Source organism: Drosophila pseudoobscura, chromosome X (genome assembly GCF_009870125.1).
Source record: "Drosophila pseudoobscura strain MV-25-SWS-2005 chromosome X, UCI_Dpse_MV25, whole genome shotgun sequence".
Lineage (NCBI taxonomy): Eukaryota > Metazoa > Arthropoda > Insecta > Diptera > Drosophilidae > Drosophila > Drosophila pseudoobscura.
In genome coordinates, this window is record NC_046683.1 from 18,167,959 (window position 1) to 18,182,446 (window position 14,488).

General features: G+C 44.4%; 1 protein-coding gene across 2 annotated transcripts; it reads left to right on the forward strand.

The window, feature by feature from the left end:
• Window positions 1-6,025: 6,025 nt before the first annotated feature.
• Window positions 6,026-14,269, forward strand: spdi (split discs). Of its 2 annotated transcripts, none has more exons than XM_033382093.1 (10): window positions 6,026-6,296; window positions 8,198-9,759; window positions 9,827-9,967; window positions 10,630-10,806; window positions 10,867-12,145; window positions 12,207-12,352; window positions 12,426-12,545; window positions 12,611-12,866; window positions 12,930-13,204; window positions 13,279-14,269. In XM_033382093.1, exons 2-10 carry the CDS (start codon window positions 8,764-8,766, stop codon window positions 13,366-13,368), a joined length of 3,480 nt encoding a protein of 1,159 aa, XP_033237984.1. In that variant the 5' UTR covers window positions 6,026-6,296; window positions 8,198-8,763; the 3' UTR covers window positions 13,369-14,269. The 2 variants fall into 2 exon arrangements, with proteins under 2 accessions (XP_033237984.1, XP_033237985.1); XM_033382094.1 differs by having other exon boundaries at window positions 6,026-6,242.
• Window positions 14,270-14,488: the final 219 nt, after the last annotated feature.

Below are 14,488 nucleotides of genomic sequence, written 5' to 3' on the forward strand. Positions count from 1 at the left end.
CTATAAAAAAATTCAAAGTTTGGTATTAACAGTGGTATTTTGTTCTGGTATTTATACAGAAATGAGGGGTTGGTATGGTATCGAAATTTAAATGCTATCCTCAAAACATTTAAACAAAATATAAATTTATGACCTATCACGAAATTTCGTATGTTACCATTTTTTACGTTCCTATCCTGCCAGCTTAGCATTATTAAAAAATATGTTTGTATGGTAAGGTCCGTTTCAAGACTTAACTTCTTTATTGGGTTTAATTTCCAAATTTCCAAGATACTTATATTTAAGAACAAGGGATATAGAAACTTCCATACGTAGGTTTTTTTAATTTTTGCTATCTCAAATCTTGCTTTCGTGCATAATTTATTCCAATGGATTGCATTTAAATCCTTATCACGCATTCACTTTCAAACAAATTTCTATTTTGAGTGCACCACTCTTTTTTGCTCTCTCTGAATCAGTTCAGGCTATCTTTGAACCGGTAGGCAACAATGACAACAAAGGGAAAATTCCATGCGCAAAGTTGGGCATTATTCTGCATACCTAGGGAAGAGAGTATTATAGAACTGCAGAAATGTTTGTCATCCAAGGTCTTGTCAGTCTATGTTTTAAAAGTATTTCAACGATGCATACCAAGAATGAGGATCAGAATGCATGAATACGTCTAAGAAATATCAATTTGAGAAAATTTCTTTATTAATAACGTTTTGAAAACTATATCTAAATATTAAATTAACGAAATAGGCTTTACAAATGCTCATACTCCGGCTGATATGCAACAAGTCTTCAAATGCCAGCAACATTGATGTGACGACATTGCGACTATTTTTTTGTTTAACTTTTTTGCTTAAACCGTGTTGTAGAACATTTATTCATCAATGATCTAAAATTAGCGCAGACCTAAGCGTTTTAATTGGCCAGCATTATTCAAGGGAATATCAAAATTAAGCAGTAGGAACGATTACTGTCTTACGTTTTTTTTTGGTTGACCTTTTCCACTAAACCTTTTTTAGCCAAAATCCAATAAAGGCAAGTATTAAAATAAAACAGTCAACTAGAAAATATGTTCGTTTATTATATAAAATTCTGTGGGCAGGACTAAGAGATCTATCTAGCTATTAATATTTGACGGAATATCAAAACCGAGGAATATGCATAAAAGAACTTAAATTCGTCAGTTACGGCTTATTTTTAAAATGAGTCGGTGTTTAGGTATATTTCCGAGGGTCGCATGGTATATTTTATCGATAAGTTTGCGGTCACACTGATTTTCTAGCCACCAGGTCTAGCTCACACACCTTGCAAATTGTATACTTTTCATAGTATTTTCTAGTATATTAAAGTATATTATAAGACGCGTTATTGACGGACCCTCTTGTCCAATGAACCAATGTTGAAATCGTGTAGAAATGCCATTTAGAGCCATGTCCCAGGCCACATCGAATACTAATTCGGGATCAGCATCGAATTTCTAATTTTTTTGCTATAAAAATCTCAATTTTTTAAAAAATGTCGGGAAAAAAGTCATGTCAAAAAATGGACAATGGACGTTTTTCACACTGGCGCTTCCATGGGGCTTATATGAAATAAAACGGCCAAAAATGTTTGAAACGTACCCATTTCCCCTGCAGGTGTCGCCTTTGGTAATTACATGAAAATGTAGCTAATATGTATCGAATGTGTAGTTGGCGTGTAGTTACCATGTAATGAAATGAATTTAGTGGAATTTTTGTTGACCGTTTTTGCTGAAACCTTATTTTATAAGCAATGCAATACAGCTGAACGCTTAAATTCAACTAGTACTGTAGGAAATTGATTTTATAATTGGATAAAACTATGACTTCAGAGCTGAGGGTCCTAGCTAGCTGGTAATATTCCACCGAATATCAAAAACGATGAAATATGATGGAACGAAAATACAAATAATTCGTCAGTATATTTACGGTATATTTTGAAATTTGTGACGTATTTTGGTCAGAATCAGAATCACTGAATCAGGGAGCGCGACGCGACGCGGACGGATCAAAAAATAATAACAATAAACGTAATATTTGCAAACTTGATAATGGCCATGAGCCTTTGGCCTGTGAAGAAGTTATTGCATTGCGGATGACAATCTGGCTATCTGGCAATCTGTCGAGACTGTGCGTGCGTGCGGTTGCAGTTAATTCAGCTTTATCTAAAAATAAATAAAATCAGCAGCATCAGAGCAACAGCAACAACAGTCGCGGCATCATCCAACACACAGCACACATACAAATGTACAACATAAAACGTATTTTTAATTGTAACAAAAAATAAATGAATATTAATTGACTATCAGGCAAGCAATGCACTCTTGTCGGAGGTCATCAGCAATGACTGCACTGCTGCTCCGTTTGTCTCTGTGTCTGTGAAATAACGGGACTAGCAGCAGCAGCGGCGGTGGCGGCGGCGGCGGCTGCATTAGAAAAGCAACAGCAAACGGAATTTGCAGACAGCGGTTCCACTGCTTTCCTCCCTCACCCCCTCTAATTGGAATTTGTGGAAATATAAAAGAAATGTTAAAAGCCGCAAATAATTGCTAATTAGTTGCATTTCTCATTGTTGTTAGAGAGCCGCTGCTACAGCCGCAACTGATGCAAGGCTTCGCTAACGAATTTCTAATGTAATTAACGCCGACAGAGAAGTCCGCCTCTGCTGCTGCTGCCACTGCTGCTCTGTTGCAGCTGTTTCTTAGAGAAACGTTTGAAATGTGTGTGTGTTACCGTTTTGTTGCAACGAAATGCATATGTGCCTAAGATCGAATCGAATATACAAATACATATATGTATAGTGTTCTCTCCCTCCTGTTTCTGTCATTTCGCAGTGGCCGAGCAACGGTTTAACTTAAACCAAACCCCCCCTCCTTCTTCACCGACCCCCGAAAAAGGCCAAAGGTGCAAGTGCTTCTCTCACACTTAAACGCACACGGATAGAGCGGCTTAGCAGAGACAGCAACCAAAAGCTGCTGAGAATACCGTTTGATTGATTATTGCTGCTGCTGTTCTTCTCTCCTTCTCCTCCTCCTCCTCCACCAGAGCGACTGCACCAGCACATATCCCGGAGGTGGCGACGGGTGAGTGAGAAAACTACGAAAATAGACTAAGAAAATGATGTTCCAGTTTGTATTTTTTGTTTATTTGTTATTGCTGTCTGTTCGAAAAGAAAACGATTAAAAGCGCATTAATTATATAATTTTTGAAAGTGAAATTTCCACTTTCTGTCGCTTCTAAGCCGAAAGTAACATCCGTAGCCAAACGTAAACCATCAACATCAAAGAAAAACTAAAATTCCAAAAGAAGAAGAAAACGCTCATAAATATTTATAAAAAAGAAATGAAGGAAAAAAAAAACAACTTTTAGAAATGGTCGCCGGCATGTCAACACACAACAATGGCTATAACTCTAACAATAACCGAAAAAAAGTTAGTTTATATTTCGACGAGCGAAAATGAAACCGTTTTCTAAAAATAATTTATTGTTATACACTCGAGTAGCGAAAGGAAACGGATTTCGGCCAGTTTCTATGCATAAAAAATCCAAAGCTCGGGCTACCATTAAAGAAATTATACAATAAACCAGAAAGAAAGACTAGATTCGGGTTCCGAAGATTTGTGTACCCTCGCAGATCTATCGTTCCCATGGTTCTATACTCTGGGAAATGGGGAATCAAAAAATGTTTGAGTTTCGTTGGGAATATCATCAAAGCTTAATTTGATCTCTCGTAAACACGTGATACGCGATCAATAGCCATATCCTACAACGATCTGCTTCTGATTGGGCCCAGATGATGCCGATCAAGAATGTGCATACGCCAACGTCTGGTCAAAACCGCAATACACTCCTGTCAAGGGTATAACAAGAGCCGGCCAGCATATGGCGGTGCGGCGGTGAACAATGCGAGATGGAACATAAGCACACGCACTTGGTGAACGAGGGAGAGCGGCGCATGTTTCGAGCGGTAAAACGGTTCGCGTCAGCTGCGGCGCAGGCGTCGCCCGCTGCGGCAGCTCTCCGGTGCGCTACAGTGTTCTCTCTTTCTCTCTCTCTATCTCTTTTGTTCGCTTTGAAATATTCAAAAACATGGGAGAAAGGTGGGATGTCATGCCAAGGTTAATTAAGCACTCAGCTCTTCTTAATTCTAAACAGAACGTCGTATCAGTGCGTTGGTATCTATTTTCTCCCTTTGTAGGGCGTCACATTAATTGGTTAATTATCTTTTAATGCATCCTCCATTGCTCGTATTAGGGTCTGCACCTCATTTACCGATATTCTTTTCTCTGGTGCTTCATTCATCCATCTGGCATCCGATATGACGCTTTGCACGGATTGTAGAAAGCATTGGTTTGGCGCGCCACAGCGTAACGTTCATAAAGAAACAAAATTCACAGAGCAATACACCGCGCCGCGCCGCGCCGCACCGTACTTTACTTAACTAACCCCAACCCACCCCACCACACTCCCCTCCACCGCACCGCAACGCACACGCACACAAGTGAATGGCCCGAGGGGGCCGGACTGCCTCCCTGGCTCTCCCTATACCCACCCCTCGCTCGCTGTCGCTAGGCCAGTGGCCGGCACTTCTGGTTATGGCTAATGCTGAATAACTTTTAATATGAGTACCGCACTCTCTCTACCAGAGTGTATTTACATCTTGATCAGATATGCATGTATTTGAACAAAGTCCCTGTTTTCTCTGTTGCTCTGTACAATATTTTGAGAATTTGTTAAGAAAGATATCGAGCCGAGCTGTAAGATATTCTGATCAATGCTAGTATATTTATAATCTCTCATTTCTAATATCTTAATTAATGGAAAGAGTATACGAGTGTCAGTGACCTCGGACTTGGATTTTGAGCATTTTTTTGAATATGTCATGCTCGCTGGCCAGGGATCCACAAAGGTAGTGGTGGGCCACAAGCAGAGCGTAATGCGATACCGGAGCGGGGCAAGGGGCTGGCTGATGGTCAGCTTCTGCGGTTATCAGAGGTACATACATACATATGTATGGTGTAGGCAAGGGACGGGAGGAAGCAGCTGTAACGATAAGTGACGTTTGGGTATGGTCATAGACCCCATCGAAAGCCCCCCTCCGTACCCAACCACACCGAAAACAGTGGAAAATCATAAAAAAGACATGCAGAAAACCGCAAATAAACCGAACGACGCGCTTTGGTGGCTTTTGCGGTTTTTTCTCTCTAGTTTTCTCTCCTCTCTGATAAGCTCCCAAGAAGAAAAAGAGGAGGAATTAGAAAAGAAGGTGGAATAATCAGAGGATAAAAAGGAAAGAGCCCAAAGAAGAAGCAAAATCACACGCATCTCGGCGAGAAATCCCACAAAGAATGTGAAGAGAGACGGGCGAAAAAAAACAAGAGAAGAAAATGTTGTCCATTGGCAATTCGAAGATTTACATACCCTTCTTCTTATTGATCACAAAAAATATATAAATATCATTAAAATATACTTAAAAATACATTTTATGATACATTTTCAAAAAGTACAATAAGTTGGGATGGTAGGGAAGGGTCAGGTGAAGATATCCTCGAAAATTAAAAGATATTTCGATGTCCAGCAATAAGGTTTCCGTTTTTTCTATACTCTTGACCTGTTAAGCGATGGAGAGCAGAGGGACTGCCAGGTTGGTCTTCTCGGACGGCTTTTTTGTGAATTCGTTTAAAACATTGAGTTGGTGGAACTTATGATCTCAAATTTAAAAGTTGGCGCGCCTCTTTAGTGTTGTGCAACGCGGCACGCATGCGCCGTACGAAGCGCCCTCTGTCGCTTGCAGCTCACGATAGTGCTGTGAGCCAAATGCGTTAGGGTGTTTCCGCAATATGATCAACGATAATACCGTAGTATTCCAGAATTAAAGTTCAGTCTTTAACACAATCTCAGAAACATTTAAATATAGTTTGATAAGGCAATTGAATGGTTGAGCCTCAAAAATTACATGTATATTTTTCGAAGAAATGCGTTAGAAGCTGCTATCGATAGTCATATCGATTGTTTTTCAGCACTGTTGGACACTTGTTGTTGTTGTTTGCAGAAAAAACAGAAACCGAAAACGCGCGTCGCTTTGTTGTCAGTTCTATTTTTTTTTTGTCGCGCATTTCTCGTGCGTTTCTTTCTCGCTACGCCTCCGCCTTGTTGTTCTTTTTTCATTTTTATCTTATTTTGTTACATTAGTTGTTGCCATAGTTAATATGTTTTAACTATTCCGCTCGGGTATGTGCATACGTGCGTATATACGTGTTGTATGTGTGTGTTTCTCTTGTGCTGGTGTGTTGGTGTTAAGAGTTGACTTTTTTGTTTTGCTGGCGCATTCCGGTTTATTTTCTTTGCGCTAGCGCGAAAGAGTGCGAAAATAAAGAAAAAATTCCCCTTTTTACAGTTATTTGATGCAAGAAATTAAATCAGTGCTTGCGTGTATGCGTGTGTGTGTAGCTCCATTCAATTATCTCTCTCTCCCTCTCTACCGCTGTTTGAAGGGCAATCCAAGAGATCTCCACATCCTGTTTCGCTTGCTCCCACTGTGCAGTTGCATTGCAGTGCTGGACAACGCACATGTTTTGCCCAAATCAGGGCGCGCGTGTGCACCACCCCCCTTTCCAACCGTTGCCTTCGCCGACATATAATCAAATTAACATTTAAACGATAAATGACTGGAGTGCTCTGTGCTTTTTTCACTTTCTTGCTGCCCAATTATCCAACATTATCGCAGTGCAAACAAATTGCGGACCTAGATAAACCCCTCCTCCACCACCTGATAAGGTCTCATGTTCATCAGCAATTAAAAAGTGTCCCTCAAATGTACATTTAATTTCGGTGATTTTTTTCGTTTCTGTTGGCATGATGTCATGTCGTCTATGTTTGCCTTTCAATTTAAAGGCCTAAATGAAATAAACAAAAATTTGCGTGTTTCGCGTGGGCTATGCGCTGTCCCCCCAAAAAAAATAACAAAAGATTTCAGTTGCTGTTGCTGGACTGTTGCCGAGGCCATAAATGGCCAAGACACGAAAGCCGCCAGCTCTGTATAGGCAGATCGTTTACCAACACTGGCCACAGGCTGCCTGCAAGTGCACTGCCGACTGCGGTCAGCTGTCAATGTCATGTTTAGTGCAGTTAAATTTCAGCCTCGTTTCTTTCAATTGGAAGCGGTGATGGGACGGGGGTAGTGACGCGTCGTGTCATGTCGCTGAGTATGAGTAATCCGGCCTATGACAATGGGGGGAAAAAATAACTCGTGAACAAACACAACAGTGCGGCCCTTGTACCCCGTGGGTAGGAGAAGGGGGAGTCCTCTGCTGATCTCGAATCAAACTCTCTCGCTCTGGCTCCCTTGATCTTTTGCTCACACGGCGCCAGCTCGTACACTACTAGGGCTACAGTGGTCTCCACAATTATTCGCCCACCTTTTGCAACCAATTCAAGACGCCCCTAGGTTGATATTTGAAAAAAGGCGTGCTAGCAGTTGTTCTCTTCCGAAATCATATCTTTCTATTATGGTTTTTTTCGTATGGCTTGCCGGCAAAGGGTGTACGAATAGTTTTAGGCACCACTGTGCAGGTGCTTGTGTGCACAAGTGCGAGCTGTTAAAATGTTGACGTTGCAATAGTCTCTTGGGAGATGGTGGGGAGGAGTAGGTGTGGGGTTGGCCTTTTCTGAATTTCAAAGTCCCCCCGATCGATATGATTTTTGCCGTACTGCATATTAATTTAGGGGAGTGTGTGTGCTTGTGCGTCAGTCACTGTCTCTGATTCGATCGTTCGTGCCTCTCTCGAGTGTCAGTCCCCAGAGCACTGTTAACTAACAGAGTGCGCTCTCTCTCGCCGCTCCGCTTATCTGGCACAATGCCGTGCGATTGTCTGCGGACACAAACGAGTTATATTGTTGTTGTTTACTGTTGTTATTGCTGGAATATATTTTTCTGATGTTGCATGCAACATCACGCATTGTCATTAGCATTTACTTTTCCCCCATCGTTTGCTTTCATTCATCGTTTGGATCGCTTCGCGAGGGTCTTTTACCGGCATCTTGCATTACAAAAAGAAACGACACAAATATTGCAGAAATTTCACTTTTTCTTAAGGAGAGAGAGAGAGAGGCAGGTGGAGGCTGTGAGAGAGAGAAAGATAGAAAGCACATCGAATTGATAAAATATATTTTGATAACGAACACAGCGCGACTCATCTGACCAACATGCATTGATAAATAGTAATAATTGTTAAAACAATAACAATAAACAACGATAGCCGACTACAAATAACTATAGAGATAACGATAAACACCGATAAACAACGATAAACAACGATAATCGACGACCATTCCGAACAAAAGTGCCCTGATATAAAAAACAAAAGAGCTCCAGAAAAATCAAAAAGATCAGCATCCACAATTGGAGATTCAACATCGACTGGGCTCCGAAATTGGAGCTTATTATGTGACAAGTGGCGATAAAAACCTACTAAACATTATAATCAGTCACGATCCACAATTGAAAGATACAAAATTCGAGAATTCGAGCTTTTGGTATCATTGATGATATAGAAGTGGAGCTTATAGATCAAACCACAAAAAGAGCCTACATGTTACATAGAGCCAAAATATCAGTGACTATCCAAAAGTAGAGCCCCAAAGTTTTAAAGTTAATGGTTTACGTTTTGCTACAACAACCACATCATTTACACAAGAATATCCGAAAAATTTTCAATACGATTTTCACCAACAACCGAGAATCACAATAAAAATGATTAAGCTGAAATCATTGTTTCGCAGAGGACAAGGGACCTCGAGTTCCAACTCCTCGAACTCTTCGCACAAGCAACAGCAGCAGCACTCCAACAACAACCGCCAGAAGTCGCAGTCGAGTACATCCCTAAACACGGCCCACGAGCAACAACAACAACAACAGCAACAGCAACAACAGCAGCAGCAGCAGCAGCAACTCAATAACGCAGCAACTGCTGCAACAGCGAGTGGCACAACGACAAAGTTTTATTCCAATCACGAGGCAGCCACTTACGAAAGGGGCGTGGATGTTGGCGATGATGAGGCGCTGCTGCTGACGAATCAACAACAACAACAGCGACTTCAACAACAATTGCAACAGCAGCAACAGAGCAACACGCTGCCGCTGAAAAAGTCAAAGTTAAAAGGACAAAAGCAACCAAAGCAGCTGCCAATATTGCAACAACAGCAACTTCAGCAACAACAACAACTGCAACTTCAACAACAACAGCAACAACAACAGCAACAACAACAGCAACTGCAACTTCAGCAACAACAACAACACCAACAAGCAGCGCCCCGCAATGCGAATGTACAACCAGAACATCAACAAAACCAACAACTAATGACTTCTATTGCGGCCGTGCCCCCAGCAGCGGCGACTAACAACAGCAGCACCACCAGCAGCAGCAACAACAACAACATTAACAACAACAACGCATTGTCCGCGTTGCAAGATGATTTCTATCAACAACTAGCAGCAGCGGCCACAGCAGCATCGGCCACATCAGCCAGTGCCAGTGCCAGTGGCAGTGGCGGTGGCAGTGGCAGCAACAACATTGGAAGCAAAAACAGTAGCGGCAATAGTACGGCGGCAAGCGCATTTCCGGCCGCAGCAGCCGCCGTGGCTGTGGCAGCCGTGGCAGCCAACAGTTATCAGCAACAGCAGCAGCAGCAGCAACAACAACAACAACAACTATTTAACAACGAACAGCAACAACAGAAGCTCTTAGAGGTAAGCGACAACACTCGAAATAGCATTGCTTTCCCCAAACAAAAACCCTTCTCTTGCCCCTTTTCAGGCTAACAACAAAATGCAGGAGCTGCAGAGGCAGCTGGATCGACTGGGAAGCGAGCAACTGCAGCTGGAGACACGCATCACGGAGCTGCTGCCATACCAAAGCGAGGTGGCCAAACTGAAGGGCGATCTGGTTAAGATGCAGGTGGGCTTGGTTGTGGGACCGAGGGTATTGGAGGCGATAGAGCGAGGGTTTCTAACCGCAAGGTGTTGTTGCTGCTTTTGTCGTTGCTGCTGCTGTCGCTGATGAGTTGTCATGGCTGATTGATAGAGTGATACCCTATAGGCCATAAGCTATAGTTAAGCGTATCCAAATGGATGAGGGCCTATAGGGTGCTGGACATCTGCTGTTCGGGATACATAAATGATACTTAAATATAGGTTTATGTATATATATATATAGAGTATATAGAGCTAAGATCAAATAAGGATCCAACAGGTAGCTTTTAATATAAATTAAAGATTCCTGCGCATCCAGGGGATAGGTATTCGAGCAATCGAAACTACGAGTGGCTCCCGGGGGCGTTGCGCTTCGATACTCTAACCAATATTTATTGATATTTAATATGTCTTATAAGATATACAATATACGATACAAAAACAGACATGCAGACAGACAGACGGACAGAGAGATAGTGCGGAGAAGTGCTCCTTAATCGATTGCAGAGCAAATGCAGTGAGAGCTTGGTTTTTGCGTCGTAAGAACAACAGCAACAGCAACAGCGACTCACCTGTCGAGAGCCGAGATAAAATCGAATCGAATCGAATTGAATCCAATCTAAACTGATCTGATCTTTCCGCTTACAGAATCTACAGGAGAAAACACAAATGGAAATCGGCAATCTGAAATATGAAAATGAATCTTTGCGCAATCGTTTGCGGGACGTTGTCAACTCGCCATTGTCGGATGCGGAGAAGCATCAGATTATACAAGAATCGCAGCGTTTGCATAGCTCAGCGCCCGCCTCCATAGCACTGCCTAGTGTAAGTGCCTGAGAGAAATTGCGTTGCGGATTCCACCATTTATCCATTCTATTTTCTCAGACAAACGAAGCGCACGATGGGACGCCCTGCCTCACGCCCGACTGGGACAAGCAGTCGTCGTCCAGCGAGGTATCAGTAGCCTGCCTGCAGGACAAGATCATCCAGATGGAGGAGACCCACTACTCGACCAATGAGGAGCTGCAGGCCACCCTTCAGGAGCTGGCCGACCTGCAAACGCAGCTCAGCGACACCCAAACGGAGAACGAGCGGCTCGCCGAGGAGAAGGACGTGCTCTTTCAGTCGCTCTGCCGCCAGACGGAGAAGCTGAACGAGTCCAGAACGCAGATCAGCAACCTCCAGGAGCTGCTGCTGCGCGACACCAAGCAGGCGGCTGAGGTGTGCACCTCGGAGCGTGAGAAGAAGCTGCTGGATCTCATCCAGACGTCACAAGAGGAGCGCGAGGCGGTGCTGCTAAAGCAGGAGGAGCTCAACGGGGAGCTGGCCGAGCTGCGGCAGACCCGCGATGCCGCACAGCAAGAGCAGCAGCGGCAACGAGAGCGAATCGCACTGCTCGACTCACAGCTGGACGCGGCCACGGCGGAGCGCAAGCAGGGCGAGGCACAGTTCTCGCAGGCCAAGGAGGATATTTCGCAGCGAGCCATCGAAATCAGCAGGCTGAGCACGCTGCTCGAGAATGCCCGCTCCAAGATCGAGGAACTGGAAGCGGACTTGGCGCGCGGCGACAAGACCGATCTCAGCGACGTACTGGACGCGGCCCGGCGCGAGAAGGATGCCCTGGAAGAGCGGGTAGCCGAGCTGCAGGATCAGTGGTCGCGCAGCCAGGCGGAGCTGCGCCGCCTGCGGGAGCAGCTGGCCGGACTGAGCGAGGAGTGCAAGGTGGCAAAGAACAATGCCAAGTGCGCCGTCTCCCATCTGGAGTACCGACTGGAACAGTTGCAGCTCGAGAAGGACAAGCTGGCCGGTGATTGCCAGGCGTTGGAGGAGCGGGTGGCTGAACTGCAGGTGCAGTCCAAGTGCCACCACGAGGACAAGGCCCAGCTGCAGGCGCTGCTCGGAGAAACACAGAGGCACCTGGGGGACGTGAAGCTGAAGCTGAGCGACACCGAGCAGCGGCTGGACAAGGAGACTCAGTTGCGGCGACGAGAGGCTGAGGAATGGCAACAGTTCCAGGCAGATCTTCTGATGACCGTGCGTGTTGCAAACGACTTCAAGACTGAGGCGCTAAGCGCTCGCGAGCAGCTCCTGCTCGACAACAAGACGCAAAAGGAGAAGATCCGGCTGCTGGAGCAGCAGCTGGAGAAGCTCACCCCCAAGCAGCGTAAGATCAAGTCATTCATCACTTAATCTTTGATTGTAATCGCCTTGATTTCGTCCCCCAGAACCGCAGCCGTCGGAGACGCCACAGTTGGTGCTGTCTACGGTCCAGCTGGAGATGGCCGCGCGTCGCAGTAAACTAAGCTTTAGCCGGCAGGACTCCAGGCTGTCCGTCAAGACCCTCATAGAGAGCATCGAGAATAACAAGGCGGTATGGTGGATTCTTCTCTCTTCTTAATTGTACACTCGCTTGAACCCCTCCATTTCCCTCTTTGTTATTTCAGCAAGGAAAGTCGGATGAGGCGGAGTCAAACTACAGCTCCAACTCGAGCCTGAACAGCGGCACTCCCGAGCTGGGGAACACTCCCATCATTCTTCCCGCCTCCGGTGACTGGCACGAGAGCGTGAGCAAACATCTTGCGTTTCTGTTGCAGCCTCTCTAATTGATCTTTTGCCTCTCTATACGCAGCTTCGGTTACCAGTCCTGCAGAGCAGCAATCTGCACGTAAATGTAGGAACAACGGCAGCAACAGCTGACGCGGGAACTGGAGGAGGATCAGCTAACTCTACCAAAGCCACATTGCCGTTGCGGGAGCAGCAGCAGCAGCAGCAGGTGACGGCTGCCAACTCCTCGCAGCCCTCCACACCGGCCACGCCCAGCAGCAGCGGCAGCAGTCAGCCGCCTAGTCTGCCCTTTGGCAGTGTCTCAAAGTCCTTCATTAGCGGTAGGTCAAGCGAATCTAGTGACTCTCCGATCTTCTTTAACACTCTGGTTTCTCTCTGTTTAGGTGAGCGCAAGGATCCGCTGAATATGCTGGCCAAAAACGGCGGCTCCAAGAGGAATGCACTACTAAAGTGGTGCCAGAACAAGACAGTGGGCTACCGCAACATTGACATTACGAACTTCAGCTCATCGTGGAACGATGGCCTGGCCTTCTGTGCGATCCTTCACTCCTATCTGCCGGATCGCATACCATACGACCAGCTCAGTCAGGCGAACAAACGGCGAAACTTTTCACTAGCCTTTGCCGCTGCCGAATCTGTAGGAATTGGCACCACACTGGTGAGTCCTCCATCTGTGTTTTTGTTTTTTTTTGTGTGGGAAGTAATTAAATGCGGCTTCGTTATCTTCTCTAGAACATCAACGATATGTGCCAGCTGGAGCGGCCCGACTGGATGCAGGTGATGTCCTATGTGACGGCGATCTACAAATACTTTGAGACCTAGATATGTTACGCCTCACGCCTCACGTCTCCCGTCTTTTGTGTATATTTATAATCAGCATTTCCTCAATGTATGGCGTTCAGACTACCCCTCTGAGCTCTGACACGACAAGAAGAAAATATTTTAACTTTAGCCCCCGCCCGCTACACCCTTAGTGTATATGTGTTTTTTTGTCTTTTTTTTTTTTGCTTCAGACCCTAATTGTATGTCTATATCTATGTGTACGTCTGTGTCTATATCTATGTACCCCATTTGTAGACTAGTGGGCGCTCGATATTGGTGGACAGGTGGTCGAAAAATCTTGACTTATTTGAGTGAATGAATGAAACGGAACAACAGCAATAGCAACAACAACATCATGAAAACCAATTGTTTATTAAATATTAAGTAAATATCTGTAAAATGCATTTGTTTGTTTTTTTCGGTTTTACAGAAGAACGCTAGAACTCTAGATATCGTAGAACTTAGTTTAAAGATACTCGTATGTTTAAAAAGCAGCTTCGAGGGTTGTTGTTCAGGTTCCGGAGCTGTACCAAGAGAGCTGTATTGAGAGTGCCACCTGGCGAGTGTCCACTGTATTTTCTGTGTGTGTCTGCGTGTATGTGTTTTTTTTTGTAATTGTAATTTTATTGTGTACGCTTGATAAAGAAGAATGGCTTAAGCAAACCACATAAGCTGATGCGAATGGTGATGATGGACAACTATAGCGATAGAGGTGGAGCAGCAGCCAGAGATGGAAAGGAAAAGGAGTCCGGACTAGCTTTAGCATACCATACATATATACTATATTTATTTATTCCAACTACTACTCGTACATCAGATCACTAAACTGTATTTTCTCAACGATTCATTCTACAAATACGATACTATAAAGAACAAAATTAACGCGCAATGAAACAATGCATCTGTCTTCGCTTTTCGTTTTTCGTTTTTCTTTTGAAATAAAATCCAATTAAGTTGGCGACTAAGACTGGCGGATTAGCGGGAATTAGACCCTTCTCTGGAGGGGGCGCCTCCGAGGCAGTAAATTGCAAAATTCGTTCAAAAATGTTTACATCTTTTGCCGTTTGCATTTTCCGCTGAGCCTGGTTATTAAAATAGATCAATCTTGTTGCCGCCACAT